Source organism: Giraffa tippelskirchi, chromosome 9 (genome assembly GCF_054371585.1).
Source record: "Giraffa tippelskirchi isolate mGirTip1 chromosome 9, T2T-mGirTip1v1.2.pri, whole genome shotgun sequence".
NCBI classification, from domain to species: Eukaryota; Metazoa; Chordata; class Mammalia; order Artiodactyla; family Giraffidae; genus Giraffa; species Giraffa tippelskirchi.
This window is the reverse complement of record NC_137283.1, coordinates 151154228-151171562: the sequence shown is the minus strand read 5'-3', so window position 1 is coordinate 151171562 and position 17335 is coordinate 151154228. Positions and strand designations below refer to the sequence as shown.

The 17335-nt window shown below is 45.6% G+C and overlaps 1 protein-coding gene and 1 long non-coding RNA gene across 42 annotated transcripts in view; one reads left to right on the top strand and one right to left on the bottom strand.

The window, feature by feature from the left end:
- The window catches only part of MTHFD1L (methylenetetrahydrofolate dehydrogenase (NADP+ dependent) 1 like), a 253716-nt gene extending 242974 nt beyond the window's left edge, over positions 1-10742 (bottom strand). For 34 of the 41 annotated variants that reach the window (XR_014065472.1, XR_014065473.1, XR_014065474.1 and 31 more), the window contains exons 1-5: positions 10408-10742; positions 5368-5452; positions 3907-3957; positions 3759-3812; positions 477-601 (exon numbers count right to left, since the gene is read on the bottom strand). Coding sequence is in view for 17 of the 41 variants with exons in the window: in XM_081530228.1 (XP_081386354.1) it covers positions 477-601; positions 3759-3812; positions 3907-3957; positions 5368-5452; positions 10408-10628 (536 nt within the window). In the remaining 24 variants the exon portion in view is untranslated. Of the gene's footprint in view, positions 1-476; positions 602-3758; positions 3813-3906; positions 3958-5367; positions 5453-10007; positions 10217-10407 lie in introns of those variants that run through there. The other 7 variants (XR_014065482.1, XR_014065481.1, XM_081530239.1 and 4 more) reach the window with 3 other exon arrangements.
- A 362-nt stretch (positions 10743-11104) lies between these two features.
- LOC145521562 (uncharacterized) lies at positions 11105-15877 on the top strand. Its single transcript, XR_014065494.1, has 2 exons — positions 11105-11353; positions 15385-15877. It is a non-coding gene; the product is annotated as an uncharacterized LOC145521562 (long non-coding RNA).
- Positions 15878-17335: the final 1458 nt, after the last annotated feature.

The window sequence follows — 17335 nt, the reverse complement described above, 5'->3', positions numbered from 1 at the left end:
CCATGATGTGACACCAATCCAAGACCAATATCAAAGCACTTGCTATTCACAGTTCTTCCCTTCAAACAAAACCCTGCATTATGAATGTAAGGGCTTGCTTTGCTTTTCCTCTACTGGCCTGGAACCGAGGAAGAATACTCTATTGCTGGTGAAGCAGGTGTCCGGGCTTTTTCTCTAGTCTGGCAGAATTATTAGCAGAGGAGAGCTGGGTAAGGACTCTGTAAGTCAGACAGGAATTTCTCAAATGAATATGACTGGTTAATTCCAAAATGGCACATAAGCACTACAAAAGGGCAAGTGTATACTCCCAAACATGCACTTTCTTAAGCAGAATTTAACAGACCCTCCAACTCCTGAAATATTTAAATTTATTCCTTTCAAGTCTTAATTACTGACAAAGTTGAAAGAGCAGTTTTCAAAAATTCACCGTAAAAAAACTAGCAATGAGTTCATTATTTTCTTTTATATGTTCTTACCCATCCACATCTTTCTCTGGTTTCAAAGCATTGAGGATTTTGCTGCTAAATGAGGTCTCAGCAATCTGAAGGGCAAGGCCATGTACTCTGGTGTCTTCATTAATCTTCCGGATCTCACCTATAATCTAAAGGGAAAACTATAGTCAGTCGTGCAAAAATAAGACCCAACAAAAGGCATATTATATTAAACATGGATTCATAAAAATATATGTGTTCTAGTTTCTTTTTGTCCTTGTGGAAGACCTGGTTTAAAGCAGAAAGAAGAAGTCTATGTTCCCTTCTCACCACATTTATAAAAGCTTGGCTGAATTTTTAGTATCTTTCTTAATCACTATTCTCTACCAGAACAGGGCAAAACAAAACCAAAGCTCAACAATTAATAAAGACATGAGATGCCTCAAATGAGAGCCATAAAAGACAATTCCCCATCCACAATCAGATTTGAGCCCATCTGATGCTATCTTTGCCTACCTGGGAACAAGGCCAGATACAGACCCCACAAATTCCCATTTTTTTTGCCCATGAATAATTTAGCTGAACTGCTTGTCCCCACTGATCCATCAGAACAAAACTGCTTGTAATCAGAACGTTAGGTAAGTGTCTTTCCTTCCCTCTGGTTCTTAAACTTTGACCTGTGCTGTGCTGTGCTTAGTTGCTCAGCTATGTCCGACTCTTTGTGATCCCATGACTGTAGCCCGCCAGGCTCCTCTGTCCATGGAGATTCTCCAGGCTCGAATACTGGAGTGGGTTGCCATGCTTCCCTCCAGGGGATCTTTCCAACAAAGGGATTGAACCCAGGTCTCCCACACTGTAGGCACATTTTTACCGTCTGAGCCACCAGGGAAGCCCAAACTTTGACCTAGCCTCAGTCTGACTGGCAGATGGCACTCTCCTCCCTCCACGCATGAGAACAGGCTGGCTGCAGGGTAAAACATTCTCTCATCTGTTATCTTGTCAAGAAATCCTTTCTTTCATCACACTGGCTTCTTTCCAGCCTTGTCTCCTCCTCCCTATAAAAGACAAGCCTTCTTTCTGCCTGCCTCTGAAAGGTATGTAGGGCTTATGGGCAGAGTCCATTCCCTTAACACTCCCTTTCCCCACCTCGAAGTAATTCTTTCGGATTTTATCACTTCTCACTGAATCTGGATTCATTTTCTCTCTGACCTGGCTAGAATGTGGACTCTTGAGAGTGCCTTGGACTGCAAGGAGATCAAACCAGTCAATCCTAAAGGAAATCAATGCTGAATATTCACTGGAAAGACTGATGCTGAAGCTGAAGCTCCAATACTTGAGCCACCTGATGCAAAGAGCTGACTCACTGGAAAAGACCCTGATGCTGGGAAAGATTGAGGGCGGGAGAAAGGGGGCGATAGAGTATGAGATGGCTGGATGGCATCACTGCTTTGATGGACATGAGTCTGAGCAAGCTCTAGGAGATAGTGAAGGACAGGGAAGCCTGGCATGCTGCAGCCCATGGGGTTGCAGAGTCAGACACGACTGAGCGACTGGACAACAACAGTATTCAAAGACTACCCTTAGATTGTTAGGTTGTTGATAGAGATGAAATCCATTTCTATTTAACTAACTCAATGTAAATATCCCTCAAAATCACAGGAAGGAACACTATTCCTAGAAAGAGTGACTGGTAAACCAGGCATCATTGACTCAATGGACATGAGTTTGAGTAAGCTCCGGGAGATAGTGAAGGACAGGGAAGCCTGGCGTGCTGCAGTCCATGGGGTTGCCAAAAGTCAGACTCGACTGAGCAACTGAACAGCAACACAATCGAGTGTGGGTGTGATCTGCAGAGTTGAATGGGCCATTGTGGATATGAGGCAGCACAGCAAGATTCTGGGAACCTGAGTATCTAAGGACTTTGTGATGCCACCACACTAGCCAGGGACTTCCTACTTCTGAACTTTACGCACCTACAAGAGACTTCAGTGCTATTCCTGATTATTTACAGTTTTCATCACTGCCATAGCCAGTCTGAAGAAAACCTAGCCACAGAAGAGTCAGACACCAGGATGGCCCTGGTTTAGTGTCTGAGGCCCTGCTTATGCAGTGCTGGCTATCCCAGGCTTGAGAAGGCACATAGGAGGGCTGATATCCCTGCTGGTGGAAACAACTATAGCACACACAGTAGCACTGAAAGAACCTATGGTGGGTTTTTTATCAGCTGCCCCAAAACACCACTTAAAGAGTCACACAAAGTTAGCCTGGAAAAGGATCTGGAAAATGATCCTGTCCTTTATTTTATCAATGAGGCAACTGTGACCCAGAGGAACCAAAGGATGGCCCAAGGTCAAACAACTCAGGTCAGGACATCGCAAACCAGAACTAGTCCTCCAGACACTGACAATTTCCACAAGACAATGCTGTTGCTACAGCTGAAGAAACACAACCAAAATGACCATGTCATAGTTTATGCTGTCAACAGAAACATACGGTGTGTGCTAAGTCACTCCAGTCGTGTCCAACCCTTTGTGACCCCATGGACTGTAGCCCACCAGGCTCCTCTGTCCATGGGATTCTCCAGGCAAGCATACTGGAGTGGGTTGCCAATTTCTTCTTTAGGGGATCTTCCCAACCCAGGGATCAAACCCATGTCTCTTAAGTCTCCTGTATTGGCAGGCGGGTTCTTTACCACTAGTACATGAGGGGAGGCCTTATTGAGCAGAAACATATGGTAAGGAAATAAAAAACAAGCTACTGGGACTTCCCTGGTGGTCCAGTGGCTAAGACTCCGAGCTCCCAATGCAGAGGGTCTGGGTTTGATCCCTGGTCAGGGAACTAGATCCCATATGCCACAAGTAAGAGTTTGTATGTCACAGCTAAACATCCTGAATGCTGCAACTAAGATCGAAGATCCGACATGCCACAGCTGAGACCTGGTGCAGTCAAATAAATAAATATATTAAAAAAAAAAAGGTACTACTATATAGCACAGGGTACTACATTCAATACCCTGTAATAAACCATAATGGAAAAGAATATGAAAAAGAATATACAAGTATATATGTATAACCGAATCACTTTGCTATACATCAGAAACTAACACAACACTGTAAATCAATGCTACTTTAAAGAAAAAAGAAAGAAACATGGTAAGGGACAGATCACAGAGTATCTACAGTAGTGGGAAAAGTGAATTCTTCCCTCCAGAAGTTCAGCCCTGAGAAAAGGCTTGGTCAGTTCCACCCACAACGAGAGATGCTAAGAGGTCTACTAGGACTGAGGGGGAGGAACACAAACTAAGAGTCACATGTCCTGCCGTCTTACCTCATCTTCCCCGCTCTCTGGAGGAAGGCAGGTGTAGATGATGTTCAGGCCAGCCTGCAAAGAGAACACAGGGTGAGTTTGTCATTGAGAAGAGATGAATGTACCATCCAAAAATTAAAATGCATTTTTAAAAATCAACAATCCTTACCTCCTCAGCCAAATTCTGGTTTGTTTCTTGCATCCAGTTATCATCACCTGCCTTACGAGAGGAAAGACAGAAGGAGAATGTATTAAAGAACAACATAAAAAGATCTTGAATAGGCACAGAACAATACAAAGACTAATTCTGTGATTATACATTATCTAACAACAAAGATGATAAAAGGGAAATGCAGAACAAGAATCTTATTGCTCATAAAAGGGAGCTAATGGCTGGTCTTATTAACATGGCAATTTCTCAGGCTTTCAAGTTATGTTTCTTTTTAAAATAAGAATCCTCACAGGGCATACATAGCCACAACCAGAATCCACTTCTAAGTGAGGAATGCCAAACAGGGGGATTTAGATGACTTGCCCTTCAGTGAAAAGCTATCAAGTAAGCTGAATTCCAGGAGGCTAGGACCTTGGTTCACTTTTCTTTCCAATCTTCTCACCTGTCTATCTTTGCAGGAACAGATTCCAAAGAATGCAAGTGACTTGAGCATAGCTCTCTGGTCTTGAAATCACATGATGAAACTAGAGACATCTCTCCTGATACATTAAACGCATGCCAAGAACAACAGTGGCAGCTCAACTGTTGGGCTGTATTAGCTTACAGGCTTGGCTCAGCTCATCACCTGCCCGCACCTGGCATCACCGGGGTGTGCCAACACAGGTGGCAAACAGTGCCAACTGAAGCTGGCAACGAAGGGTCTGAAGTCAGAAGACAGATGTGGAACTTGAAGTCCTTCTGACATGCCATAGCTTTTGGCCCTTCAGACTCAAGGCAGGCTTTAGAGACTGAGTAGTAAGATCACCAAATACCGTGTCTCGGCAAGCATCTGTCTTCCATGGAAACAAAGAGGCATGTTTTTCCCCTTTCCCCTTAGATCACATCTGATAAGAATTTATACTTGTCCACAGTATATCCTGCATAACTCAAGTTATGGGAGCACCTATATCCCGACCTCTGGAAGTTATCCACACCAAAAGGAGACAGACACAAACAGAGCAGAACCTGACCTATAACCTTGAAGCAGCCAAATGACCAGATAAAGGGGGAAACAAGCATTTCCAACTGAGGCTTCTCCTTCCTCCCCTAAGCCCCAGTGGGATGTCTGTGACAAGAAATGCAGATGTTTGTCTGTATACAATCTAGACTGAAAAACACCAGGATTTCCCTGGTAGTCCAGTGGTTAAGAGTCTGTCTGCCAATGCAGGCGACACAAGTTCAATCCCTGGGCCGGAAGATTCCACACGCCGCAGAGCAGCTAAGCCCATGTGCCACAACTACGGATTGAACCCATGCACCAAAAGCCTGTGCTCCGCAACAAGACAGGCCACTACAATGAGAAGCCCACACACCACAACTAGAGAAAGCCCATGCGTGGCAGTGAAGACCCAAAACGGCCCCCCACCCCCAAAAAAAGACATCATAAAATAGCAAGACAGAACCACATTCTCAGCATACCTGAATAATAGCAAGAACTGGCTTAAAGGTAGGGGTCTTTTCTTGCAATAAACTCAGATCTTCTTTTGAATTCTGAATGACTTCTCTACATTGGGAAAGAGAAACAGCACGGTCAGGTCTAGGTTTGACTAGAAAGGGTGGGTACCACACATTTTCTCAGAAGGTCTCTTACTCTAATTAGACAGCAAAAGGATGCTCCTCCGGGTGTGCACAGGGTCGGGGGTGTGCCCAGGAGAGCAATCACGAACTACTTAACTGGGCATAAAATGTGACAACCTCTTAGTTTTCAAAATAAGTGGAGGTAAACAAGCTGGATGCGAATGGTAATTTTCTAGGGGTCACTTTTTCTTCTGCATTTTCTAAGTTTACTGTAGTAAGAAGTTTGGGTTTCTTGGTTCAATAATCCCCTTTCTCCACCACACTCCTTCTACTCCAGAAGAATCTGGGTCCAGGGGGGAAGCAAACTTGGAGGGGGGTACTAACACAGGGGATTGTGGAGGGGGTAAGAAGTGATGGGTCAGGATACACTTTAAGCTCCAGAGTTTACAGAAGGGCTGGGAAACAAAGGCTGCAGAAACACTAGGGAGATGCACTGATATTCTCCCGAGGCCTTTCACAGGAGCCTCTCACTCCTCTGGGCCCCTCAAGTCTGCACTGGAACCTCCTGAAAAATAGCAGGGGCCACCTTCCCCTTAGCATCCCCCAGGTGTCAGCTCCCAGGGACTGGGGCAGATGGAGATAAACGTGGTACGAGGCAGGCTCTCTTTCTGCAGCTTCCTGGGATGAGCCATTTCAGAGACCACTTTTCACCACCATCCAGACTAAATGTTCCTTACTTATAAACAATCAAGAAAGTCGGCTCTTTCAGATGAATTTATTTACAGAACAGAAACAGACCCTCAGACATAGAAAACAATCTTATGGTTACCAAAGGGGAAGAAGGGCAGGGGGAGGGATAAATTGGGAGTCTGGGATTAACAGACTTTACTATATATGAAATAGACAAACAACAAGGACCTACGATACAGCACAGGGAAATACATTCAATATCTTGAAATAACTATGAAATCCGAAAAAAAAAGATATATCTATACGTATATCTGGGCTTTCCTCATGGCTCAGACAGTCAAGAATCCGCCTGCAACACAGGAGACCTGGGTTGGATCCCTGGGTGGGGGAGATCCCCTGAAGGAGGGCATGACAACCCACTCCAGTATCTTGCCTGGAGACTCCCCATGGACAGAGGTGCCTGGCAGGCTATGGTCCATGGGGTCACAAAGAGTCAGACACAACTGAACAACTGAGCACATATATATCTATTATCTATATATACACAGACATATGTGTAACTGAATCACTTTGCCATATAACTGAAACTAACACAGTGTAAATCAACTACATTTCAATAAAATTTTTTAATTAAAATATATTAAAAAAAAAAAAGAAAGTTGGCTCATTTTCCTCCCACAGTAATAAACAAAAGGCTTAGCTGAGGCAGTACCCAAGCTTCAGAGCTTAAGTTTTATCTTCCATCTCCACCAGGGTCTTGCACACACAACAGTTTTCAAAAATTGCAGGGTGAGCTCCCAGCCAGGTCCCATCAGCAGTAAGTGGCCATAGACAAAGGGACAGGACAAAATGGCCAGACGTAAAACTCTTCCCAGTTTTCAGAGAAGAATCTGACGAATGTAACTGGTGGGCACAGCTCCTATTTGGTGGAAGAGGAAAGAGGGGTGCTTGGAAAATGTTTAAAGGTCTCAAAATTTAACAAGATGAGCCTTTGCACTGTCAGCTGAGCCAAAAGAAATGGAATAGATGGGCATGCAGCTGTCTAAAAACCAGGAAAGTTTTTGCTTGCTTTTAATCACCTGGGATAGAGCAACTGGGTTCCCAGTGAAACAACTATTGTTCTGTTGAACTATATGTGAAAGTTCACAGATCACCTTATAAATGAGCCAGAATCTTCTTTGCAGCAAAATGTAGCCGAGGACCACATGCTATATGCAGATTCCCTGCTTTTCTTATCTTTATTATTATTTTGGCCACACTGCTTGGTGTGCAGGATCTTAGATGGAACCCAGGCACCCTGTAGTGGAAACTCTGAGTCTAAACCACTGGGCCACCAGGGAAGTCCCTTCCCGCCTTTCTTGACTATGAATTTGGGCCATATTGGGTCCTCATTTCTGCATAGTGTGGAAAGGCACTGGAGTGTGGGTCCCAAGTGGTTCTTGGCAATGAGAAGGATCAGCCAGAGAATGTGGGAAAGAGAAAGGCTTTGTGCCTCAGCCCATCAAGTTGGACTCCCTAAGTCTGGGTGGGGCCTGGAATGTAGGTTCTCAAAAAGGAGTGTCTGGGTGGCTCTAAAGCTCTGAGTGGAAATAGCCCCGGACCCAAGCTCAGGCTTTGGTTGACCAGCATGGACAATTTCCTGAGCCATAAAGAATCCAACTGTAAGGGCAGGAGCTCTACAAGGACTCTACCTTTGTTCTTATAATTGTAAAATGTTCTTCTGCGCCTCTGAGCTACCCTTGAACACTGGAAACACGCCTTCCAAAAGCACTTTCCCCAGAAAACACCTGCAGTTCCTACCATTCCAATAAATGAAGAGCACACAGCTACAGAAGCTCAGATCTGTCACCAACTCAGCTACTTGACTAAATCCCCCACAACTTGTTACATGTGTAATGTATCATTCTTTGGGGTTACTCATTATTCCTACTGCTACTGCTGCTAAGTCGCTTCAGTTGTGTCTGACTCTGTGCAACCCCATAGACGGCAGCCCACCAGGCTCCCCGGTCCCTGGGATTCTCCAGGCAAGAATACTGGAGTGGGTTGCCATTTCCTTCTTCAACGCATGAAAGTGAAAAGTGAAAGTGAAGTCGCCCAGTCGTGTCGGACTCCTAGCGACCCCATGGACTGCAGCCTACCAGGCTCCTCCATCCATGGGATTTTTCAGGCAAGAGACTGGAGTGGGTTGCCAAGCAAAGCAAACAACGAGTTACCAGGTTCAATAAGTCTAAAAAGTGGCATAAATGTTTCTAATCAAGAGATCCACTCCCATCCCCAGGCCCGGTGAGAAAAGTTGTCATGTCAACTTCTAGTTGGAAGGAGATTTTTGCCTCCTATACTGTCTTCAGACTCTTACCCTGAAACCAAATCCCCCTAAAACCTCTTATTCAATTTATGATTAACCTATCTAAAATTTTTGTCCAGTTTCCTGTGCCCTGTGACTTTACTCCTGTGCTAAGTAAACATCAACCAGAGCCAGATGACTAAAATTGTTATTGGTAATCTCATTAATGTGCTAAAATTGCTATCATAAAAATAAATAAGATTGCTATCATAGATCTCACTAACTATATGCTCAGCAAGATGAGCTAACAGACTCCCACTCAAGGACCAGCAAGTCAGAGAGGCATAAACCAAAGACATGCCAACTGCCAAAACTACAAATATAAAATTGTAAAGTTAAAAAATAGATAAATAAACTAATTAAGAAAAAAGAAAATGAAGAGATAAAAAAACAAAACAAAACAAAAAAAGAAATGAAATATCACAAAAACGTCAAAGATGAATAAGTCCAGCCTTTCAGTTCTTCCCCTTAAAAAAAAGAAAAACAAAACAAAACGCTAACTCAGAAACCAAGCTGGAGTGAATCTGAGGCTTGTCCTGGACTCGCCTACAACAAACGTTGTACTTGCCTACATCACAACACCATGTCGGGTAGATTGGCTTTGCTGCACATTTGGCCAGTGTTCCCAGTTATGTTCGGTAACAACCCCTTGAGGTGAGCTCATTGCTTAAAACCTAATGACAGGAAGAGATAAAATCTCAACTTTCAGAGAGACCGGGTAATCTAAACAAAAGGGTCCTTGGAGTCGCAGGCCACCTCAAGAAGTGCTTTGGAAACAGGCATATTCATTCTCAGAATGAGGGCTAGAAGGAAAACAGAGAGGATGCCTATGGATGGAGGCGAACAGCTTACTCGGTGACTGGTGACTGGCATCCCGGAATTAGCAGGCCTAGTGAGGGCTTTCCCGCCACCCCCAGGAATGTCCGGAGCGCTTCGTTCTACATGTCTGGATCCCCAGCTAACAGACTTCTCCACACAGGACTCTACGTCCCCTTTCTCCCGCCGAAGGGCGAAGAGGAGCGGCTAGGGTGTGTGTGAGGGATCAGGGGGAGGTGGGTGGAGGGGGACCAGCGAACATCTCCGGGAGGGGACGGCGGAAGGCCTGACCCAGGGCTCCCAGAGTTCGCCTCTGGCCCTAGAGGGAACTTCGGAAACAAGCTGCGCTGGGTATGCCGTGCCCACGGTGCAGCGACGCCTGGAACCAGACGGCCCCGACTTCGACCGCCTCCAGTGAGTCACCAGGTGCGCCGGGCCGCAGTCCTCCCAGGCGCCGGAGGCTGCGGTGATGAGCGCGGACTTGAACGGCAGTCATAGTCCACCGCGCTCAGATAGCGTCCGGGAGGCGCAGCCGCTGCGCCGAACGGCGCGGATCGCCGGGCCCTGGCTGTGACACCCCTACTCCTCCCACCCGAGCCCCGCAGCGCCCCAGCCCCGGACCCTGGATCCGACGAGCTGAAGCGGGGAGCAGAAAGTGGAGCAGGCGCCCCCCCTCCTCGGGGGCTCTCACCCTGGCCGCGCCGCCCCTTTTCCTGTCCATGTGGCGCCCGGCGCGGTTGCGTCAGTCAGAGCCAGCTGCCGGAGGCGCACCTGGACCGCGGTACGCGGTCTGGGCTACGCAGCACCCGCTGGGGAGGTCCAAGCCCTCCCGACCCCCCGCTCCCGGACCTGGGCCGGCCAGGGACTCTCCGTTCTCGCGCTTGCCCAGCCCATCCTCCGGGTGCCCGCGCTGCCCGCCCCTCCAAACCCCCACCAGCCGCCATCTCCCCGAAAAGTTGGCACCAAACACTACAGGTTCCCGGGTCTGCCGAGACTCGAGCGCTGCAGCCGCCCCGCTTCTTGGGATCATCCCCCCCCCAACCCCCCGCCACTGCCGGGGACCCGGGCGGCGGCGAGCGCCGGACACTCACCGGACGATCGAGTCCCGCGCTGGGGGCGCCGGTCTGCCCGGGCCCTGGCTGCTCCCGGCCTGGGTATCCGGCAGCCGCTGCTGCCCGAGCAGATCCTCCCTGCCGCCACATCCGCCTCCCCCGCCGCTGCTGGCGCGACAAAGGGATAAGAGGCGGCGCGGCGGGCTGGGGGGCTGCGGGAGCTTGAGCCGGCTCCCGGCGAGCCGCAGGAGCGCGCTCATGGCGAGGCGCGAGCGGTGGCGGCGGCGCGGCGGCGAGAACGGGAGGCCGCGCGGGTCCTCCCGCGACGCGGAGATGGGGCTGCAGACCTCGGAGAGGCAGCAGCTCACGTCCCTGACGGGGGGGTGGGGTGGCTGGGCGGGCCGGTAGCCGACCAGAGGCTGGAAGGACCTGGCTTGCCTTCCTCGGCGGACGGGGGCCCCCTACAGGGCACTACCCACTGTGGCCGTGGCGTGGGGAAGGCCGGGGACCGGCTGGGAGCGGGGCTGCTGTTCGAGCTGCCAGGACGCCTGGCTTTCTGGAATTTTTGAGTCGCAGGCAAAATTTGCTTAGACGCAAATCAGAGGGTGGCGCGTGAGGATAGGCCTCCCGCCCTGCCTCGAGACCGAACGTTCTTCCTCCGCCTGGGATACAGATAACAGACTGCCCGCGGGTGGCAGTTTGCTTCCTAGGAGGGCAGTTGGTTTAGATGCTGATTGGATTTATCAGGCTGGAGGAGACCAGTGAAGGGTGTGTGGGCCTTGGAGTTCACAAGGTTAACTTTGTAGCCTTAGGCAGGTGACAACCTCTGAGACCCTTAACTGCCTCAAAATGAGACACTGTGTTTAAAATCTTATAAATCCCAGGTAAAAGAAGAATAAAGGGACGAGTTATGAACACTGGTTTTTCCAGCAGCTAAAGTCTGTACGAGATGCTGGAGAGACACTGCATTTAGTCCTAAAAAAAGGTAACCTGTTTTGTCCTGATTTTCAACCTGGAGAAAATTGGGATCCAGAAAGATCAGTTTGGTTTGCAGGCCTTCAGTGATCATGTCTTAATCTTATACTACTGTCTATATTTTCTTTATTGCAAAACTGATTGCCACATCTGACATGGTGAGGGTATAGCAATAGTTTTTTGTTTGTTTAGTCCCTAAGTAGTGTTGGACTCTTTGCGACCCTATGGGCTGTAGCCCACCAGGCTCCTCTGTCCATGGGATTTTCCAGGCAAGTATACTGGAGTGGGTTGCCATTTGCTTCTCCAGGGCATCTTCCCGAACCAAGGATCAAACTCACATTGGCGGACAGTTTATCACTGAGCCACCTGGGAAGCCCACAGCAATAGTTAGCATTTCACAAACCTGTGAGGTAGGTATTACCACCTTTTAACACAAGCGGAAACAAGATCAAAGAAGTTGTGTCTTGTACAAGTATTACCAAACTAACCCTGGGTCCACTTGCCAGGGCACATTAAAGCCAACCTACTGACATCAGGTTGTGATGAGGGAAAAGTACAAGGGTTTATGCAGGTACCAAACAAGGAGAACTGGCAGCTAATGGTGCAAAAGATTCAAATTCCCCAGTAGTTTTCGGGAAAGGTTTTTAAAGACAGGGTGAGGAAGAGGGTTTCAAATGTGTGATCAGCTCATGGACATTCTTCTGATCGATTGGTGGTGAGGTAATTCTGAATCAATATCATCAACCTACTGGTTCAACTGGTCCGGGGTCTGTGTGCTTGTGGGCAACATACAATTAACTGCTTTGATCTAGTGGGGGTTTCACTCTCTGTAGAACAGCTCAAAGGATATGTCTCAGAATATTATCTGTAGCCCTTCAGGAGGAACAAAAGGTCCTTGACTTTGTCTGAGGACTAAACTATTAATACTTATTTTGGTCTTACTTGGCTGTTTTGCTTTGTTTCTGTACTTTCTCACTTCTCTGATTAAGTTTATTCTTTGGAGCTTGGGGAAAGTCTGGGAGGCTAAAGTTCTTCTACAAGTAAGAGGCAGGTGGAGGACCTGGGGGTGGTGGGGGGTGGTCTGTCCCAGGAATGCACCATAGCATCCTGCTCCCTTACGCAAATATATAAACCTCAGAAAGGAGACCTGAATGGCCTGTTCAGCTACTGTCCTGATAATCTTGGGCAAGTCTTAAAACCCTCAGAGGCTTATGTGTCTCATTATAAATTGTGGACCACTCATTTAATGGAAATAGCAGTGAAAGAACCTATGGTAGTTTTTTTATCAGCTGCCCCAAAACACCACTTAAAGATTCACACAAAGTTAGCCTGGAAAAGGATCTGGAAAATGATCCTGTCCTTTATTTTATTGATGAGGCAACTGTGACCCAGAAGAACCAAAGAATGACCCAAGGTCAAACAACCTGTCAGGACACTGCAAACCAGAACAAGTCCTCCAGTGCCGGGAGCCAGCCCATGAGATCCCACCCGTGACAGAGTCATGAGGAAGAGGACTGATTTGAGCACGGCTTCTCAGCCCTCAGGGATTCTCGGAAGGCTGCCTCAGCGCTCACCTTGAAGATAATATCTGTCTTTCTGATGTTTGCTATAATAAACCTCTCCTTATTTTCTGTGACTTAGGCAAAAGGCCTTTCCTGATTCTCTTCTAAAATAGATCTTTCTGAAACCTCAACCGATAAGGCCCCTGAACGGTAACACCCTCATGAAATTATCTGAGATATAGAATATACTAATCTAAATTCCTCTTACTAGCATATTGGTTTGTTTAATAAATGTACCTGTGCCTTAGGAGCTAATGTGCTTGACTACTCCTTAACAACAAAACAGCACTGAGAGCCTCCACACAAAAAGTCCCGGTGGGCACAGAGCCCTTTGTAAGAAAGAAAGGCTTGTTAAGCATTATAAGAAATATTGCTTTATAAAACTGTTACTTAGTCTATATTTACTCATTATGCTTTTTATTCTCAACATATTTAGCCTATATAATGAAAACATAATAGTTAGAGATTTATATAAATAGAAGTTTACCTTTAATACAAATAATAAGACGATTGTTAATTCAGCTGGTGATTTTGCTAAGCACTGACCTTGGTGCTACATTGTTTTCAGCTTGCTGTGCCATGACTTTATGGGACCACATTCTTCTCTGTTAGGCTCAAGGCATAAGATAGAGTACAGAAAACAGGTTTTACCTTGAAACTTTGAGTTTATGAATTCTTTCTTTGTCATAATCTGCTGTGCCTGTATTCTTTAAAAAATGTAACCCTGGTACTTTCTGTGCCTGGTGCAAAAGTGTCCTGGCTGATCAACCCTTATCAATAAAAGAGTCACCAGATGTTAGCAGGCCTCCAAGCCAGAAGATGATGTAAACAACTTTAAACTTTTTGTAACTGAAAAACACAGTGTCCTGGTTCCGATAAGGGTTAAAAACTGCTGACCCATTGATTTGGTGTGACTCTACACTTTACATTTGTCTCTATGTACAACTAAAAAGATAAAAGCTGCCCTGAAAACAATAGTCAGAAGACACTTGGAAACACCACGACTCGCTGTGTCTTCTCATTCTTATCGCCAACGCCGTCCATCCTGAGGGAACCCTGACCCACTAGACAGTGCTGTTGCTACAGCTGAAGAAACATGATCAAAGTCAACATGTCATAACTTACATTGTCCATAGAAACACAGGTTGCCCTGGTGGCTCAGATGGTAAAGCGTGAAAGTGAAAGTCATTCAGTTGTGTCCAACTCTTTGCGACCCCATGCACTATACAGTCCATGGAATTCTCCAGGTTAGAATACTGGAGTGGGTAGCTGTTCCCTTCTCCAGGAGATCTTCCCCACCCAGGGATCGAACCCAGGTCTCCCACATTGCAGGCGTATTCTTTACCAGGTGGTAAAAATAATCCGCCTGCAGTGCAAGAGATGTGGATTTGATCCTTGGGTGGGGAAGATCCCCTGGAGAAGGAAATGGCAACCGACTCCAGTATTCTTGCCTGGAGAATCCCATGGACAGAGGAGCCTGGTGGGCTATAGTCCATGGGGTCACAGAGTTGTACACAACTGAGCGACTTAACACTTTCATTTAATGGACATTCATTGGACGCTGCTGAACGTGGGTCACTGGCCACACAAATGAAAATCACCCAGTCCACAGGGAATTTATGGGAAATCTCTGTACCTTCCTCTTAAATTTGCTGTGAACCTGAAACTCTTCTTAAAAAGAAAAAAGCTTTTTTTTGAAACTTATCTAATCTACCCTCAGGAGTTTTCAACTGTTACTCCACGACTGTGGTGACAGTTTGCCAGTCCATCTGATGAGTGCTGACTAAAGTGATATTTACAAAGACTGCGAACTGTGGAGACCACGTATTGTACAATCTTGTTTACAGGAAACGTCCAGGATAGACAAATCTATAGAGACATAAAATGCCGGGGTTTGCTTACGGCTGAGGGCAGGGAAAATGGAGGAACTGGAGGTGAGAGCTGAAGGGGACAGGGTTGTTTTCTGAAATAATGAAAGTGAAATGCTTCACTGTTTCTGGAGGAGAATCAGAGAACACCAGAGGATCCAATGCTGGAAATGAACGTGTTTTTCCAATACCTGTACTATTATTTATAGTGTATATATAGAAAAGCCTAAAGGAAAGAATAAAATCACCCACAATACTATCGTCAAGTCATAACTGTTAATTTTAATCTCTTAATTTTATTTGAAATTGTTTTATAAAATTGCAGCCTCTTCTTCACTTGCTGTATCTGTTTTCATGAAGTTGGGAAAGGAAGATATTCGAAATCATGATTCTAGTGGTTATACATTAATAAGCTATTTCGTGGATAGACCGTAATTTATTTTACCTTTTCGTCATGTTGTGTTGTTTCCATTTCCGATGTGAGAAATAACATTCTTTCATTTGCGTGTTCCGTAGCTGTGGGTTGAAGGCTTCCTATGTGTTGGGGGAGTGGTGGGAGATGAAATGGGGTTACACCTGTGGTGGCAATATTTACCCATTTTCCTTTGCAGAAGCCATTCTCAGAAAACGTATAACGGCTGAAAATGTTAAGTGGAAAAGAAACAGCACAGGGAAGTGGAGGCTAAATATCATAGCCACATCTTCATAGAAAAAGGCAACTCTCCTGATTATATTGAATTGCAGTTTTTGAACTACGTGGTTCAGCATGGCACAGCAGATCCCGAAGACGACTTACCAGCACTTAATGAAATATTCTATATGGAAGAAAAATTTGAATAGAGAAGAACAAGTTAAAACCAGTACGCCTAAGCTAAACTGATTGGGAATGCCTAAGCTAAACTAACTTGTTACTGTAATCCCTAATACGGAAATGACTCAGGCCATATATTGTGCTACAAAGCCGCCTTGAGGAAGGCATTTTGGAGAATGTTTCCAATCATCACCAAAACGTTATTATGATGATCCATACCTTTAAAGTGATACTTTCTATCTTTAAATTAGATCTCACGTTAAAGTATAATAATAAAGTTTACCTAGAGCCCTTGTAGGTTTTTTTTTTTTTTTTTTTTACAAAACTGTATTAAAGTTATACTTTCTAATCTTAAAAAATTTTAGGTGTTTGACACTGTACTCAGGTCTGTCTCATAATATGATTACCTGTGACCTTAGATATAGTTTTTAAAAATCACTTTAAGGTCTAGAACAACAAATGCCTGGGCTGATCAGGCCAGTTAATGTATTTTACTCAATGTCTTCAAATCCTCATGTGGGTGACCATGGAGGCCTCTGTCCTCTGCTCACCTTTAACTCTTCTCCAGCCCCACTCTGAAGCCTGAGTGTAAGGTGCTTACCTTTCAGATTAGAGCTATTTGGGTTCTTATATACTCATAATTTGGCTTCCTAGGAGGCTCAGAAGTAGAGAATCCACCTGCCAATGCAGGAGATGAAAGTTCAATCACTGGGGCAGGAAGATCCCCTGGAGAAGGAAATGGCAATCCAGTCCAGTATTGTTGCCTACAAAATTCCATGGGCAGAGGAGCCTGGCAGGCTACAGTCCATGGGGTCCTAAAGAGTGGGACATGACTGAGTAGCTGGGCATGCATGTATGCATAAAAACTGACAACTCCCATTGCCTGGACCCTCTCTTGCCTTCTGAGATGGCCACACATAGAGTATGTTTCCTCCCTGAATAAACCTTCTTTCACTATATTATGGGTTGATTTTGTATTCTTTTCTGCACAAAGCCAAGAACTCTCTTTTGGTGGCTATCCCGGGGACTCAGACATGATTTGGCTTGTGACCATCCTCTTTCTCACCCCACTCTCTTTCCTGAAACACTTTGCAATAACATTTGAATATAGATCAAAGAAAGTTTGTTTCCAATAAAGAATGTATATGTATGGTTAATATATTTATGCCTCCCTCCAGGGCAGAAGACAGATAATGTTTGCTTTCTACAGAGTTAATATAATACCTCCCTCCAGGGTCAAAGATTGGGCAAGTTGGCCAGTAAGTCTTTAAGATAAAGAATTCCTAAATCCAGTATTCCTAGAGTGAATATTCCCATATCAGCCTTTATCCTCTAGAGTGAAGGAATCAACTCTTAATAAGATAGACACAAGCTCAGGTGTCAGTTTACTGTGCAGACCTATATAGTAAAAAACAAGCATGTTGATGGAAAGCTATAAAACATGAAGGTTAAGAGTGTTGTAAGTGTTAAGAAGAGGCACCTTACCAGACCTGGAGAGTCATAAGAAACTTCCATCAGATCAACTGGAACCTAAAGGATGATGACGTTAACCTTTTCCGACTTCAGTCAACTAAAGCTTGGACTGTGTCAACCTTTACCCAAATTTTATGCTGAATTCTCCCACCCAAACCCCTTCATAAATAGGCATGTACCCTTACCTTAAAAATCTTCCCCAACTTTGCTGTTGGGGATACACTGCTTTGGGAAACATCTCCAGTGTTCTCCTTACTTACTGCAAGTAATGAATCCTT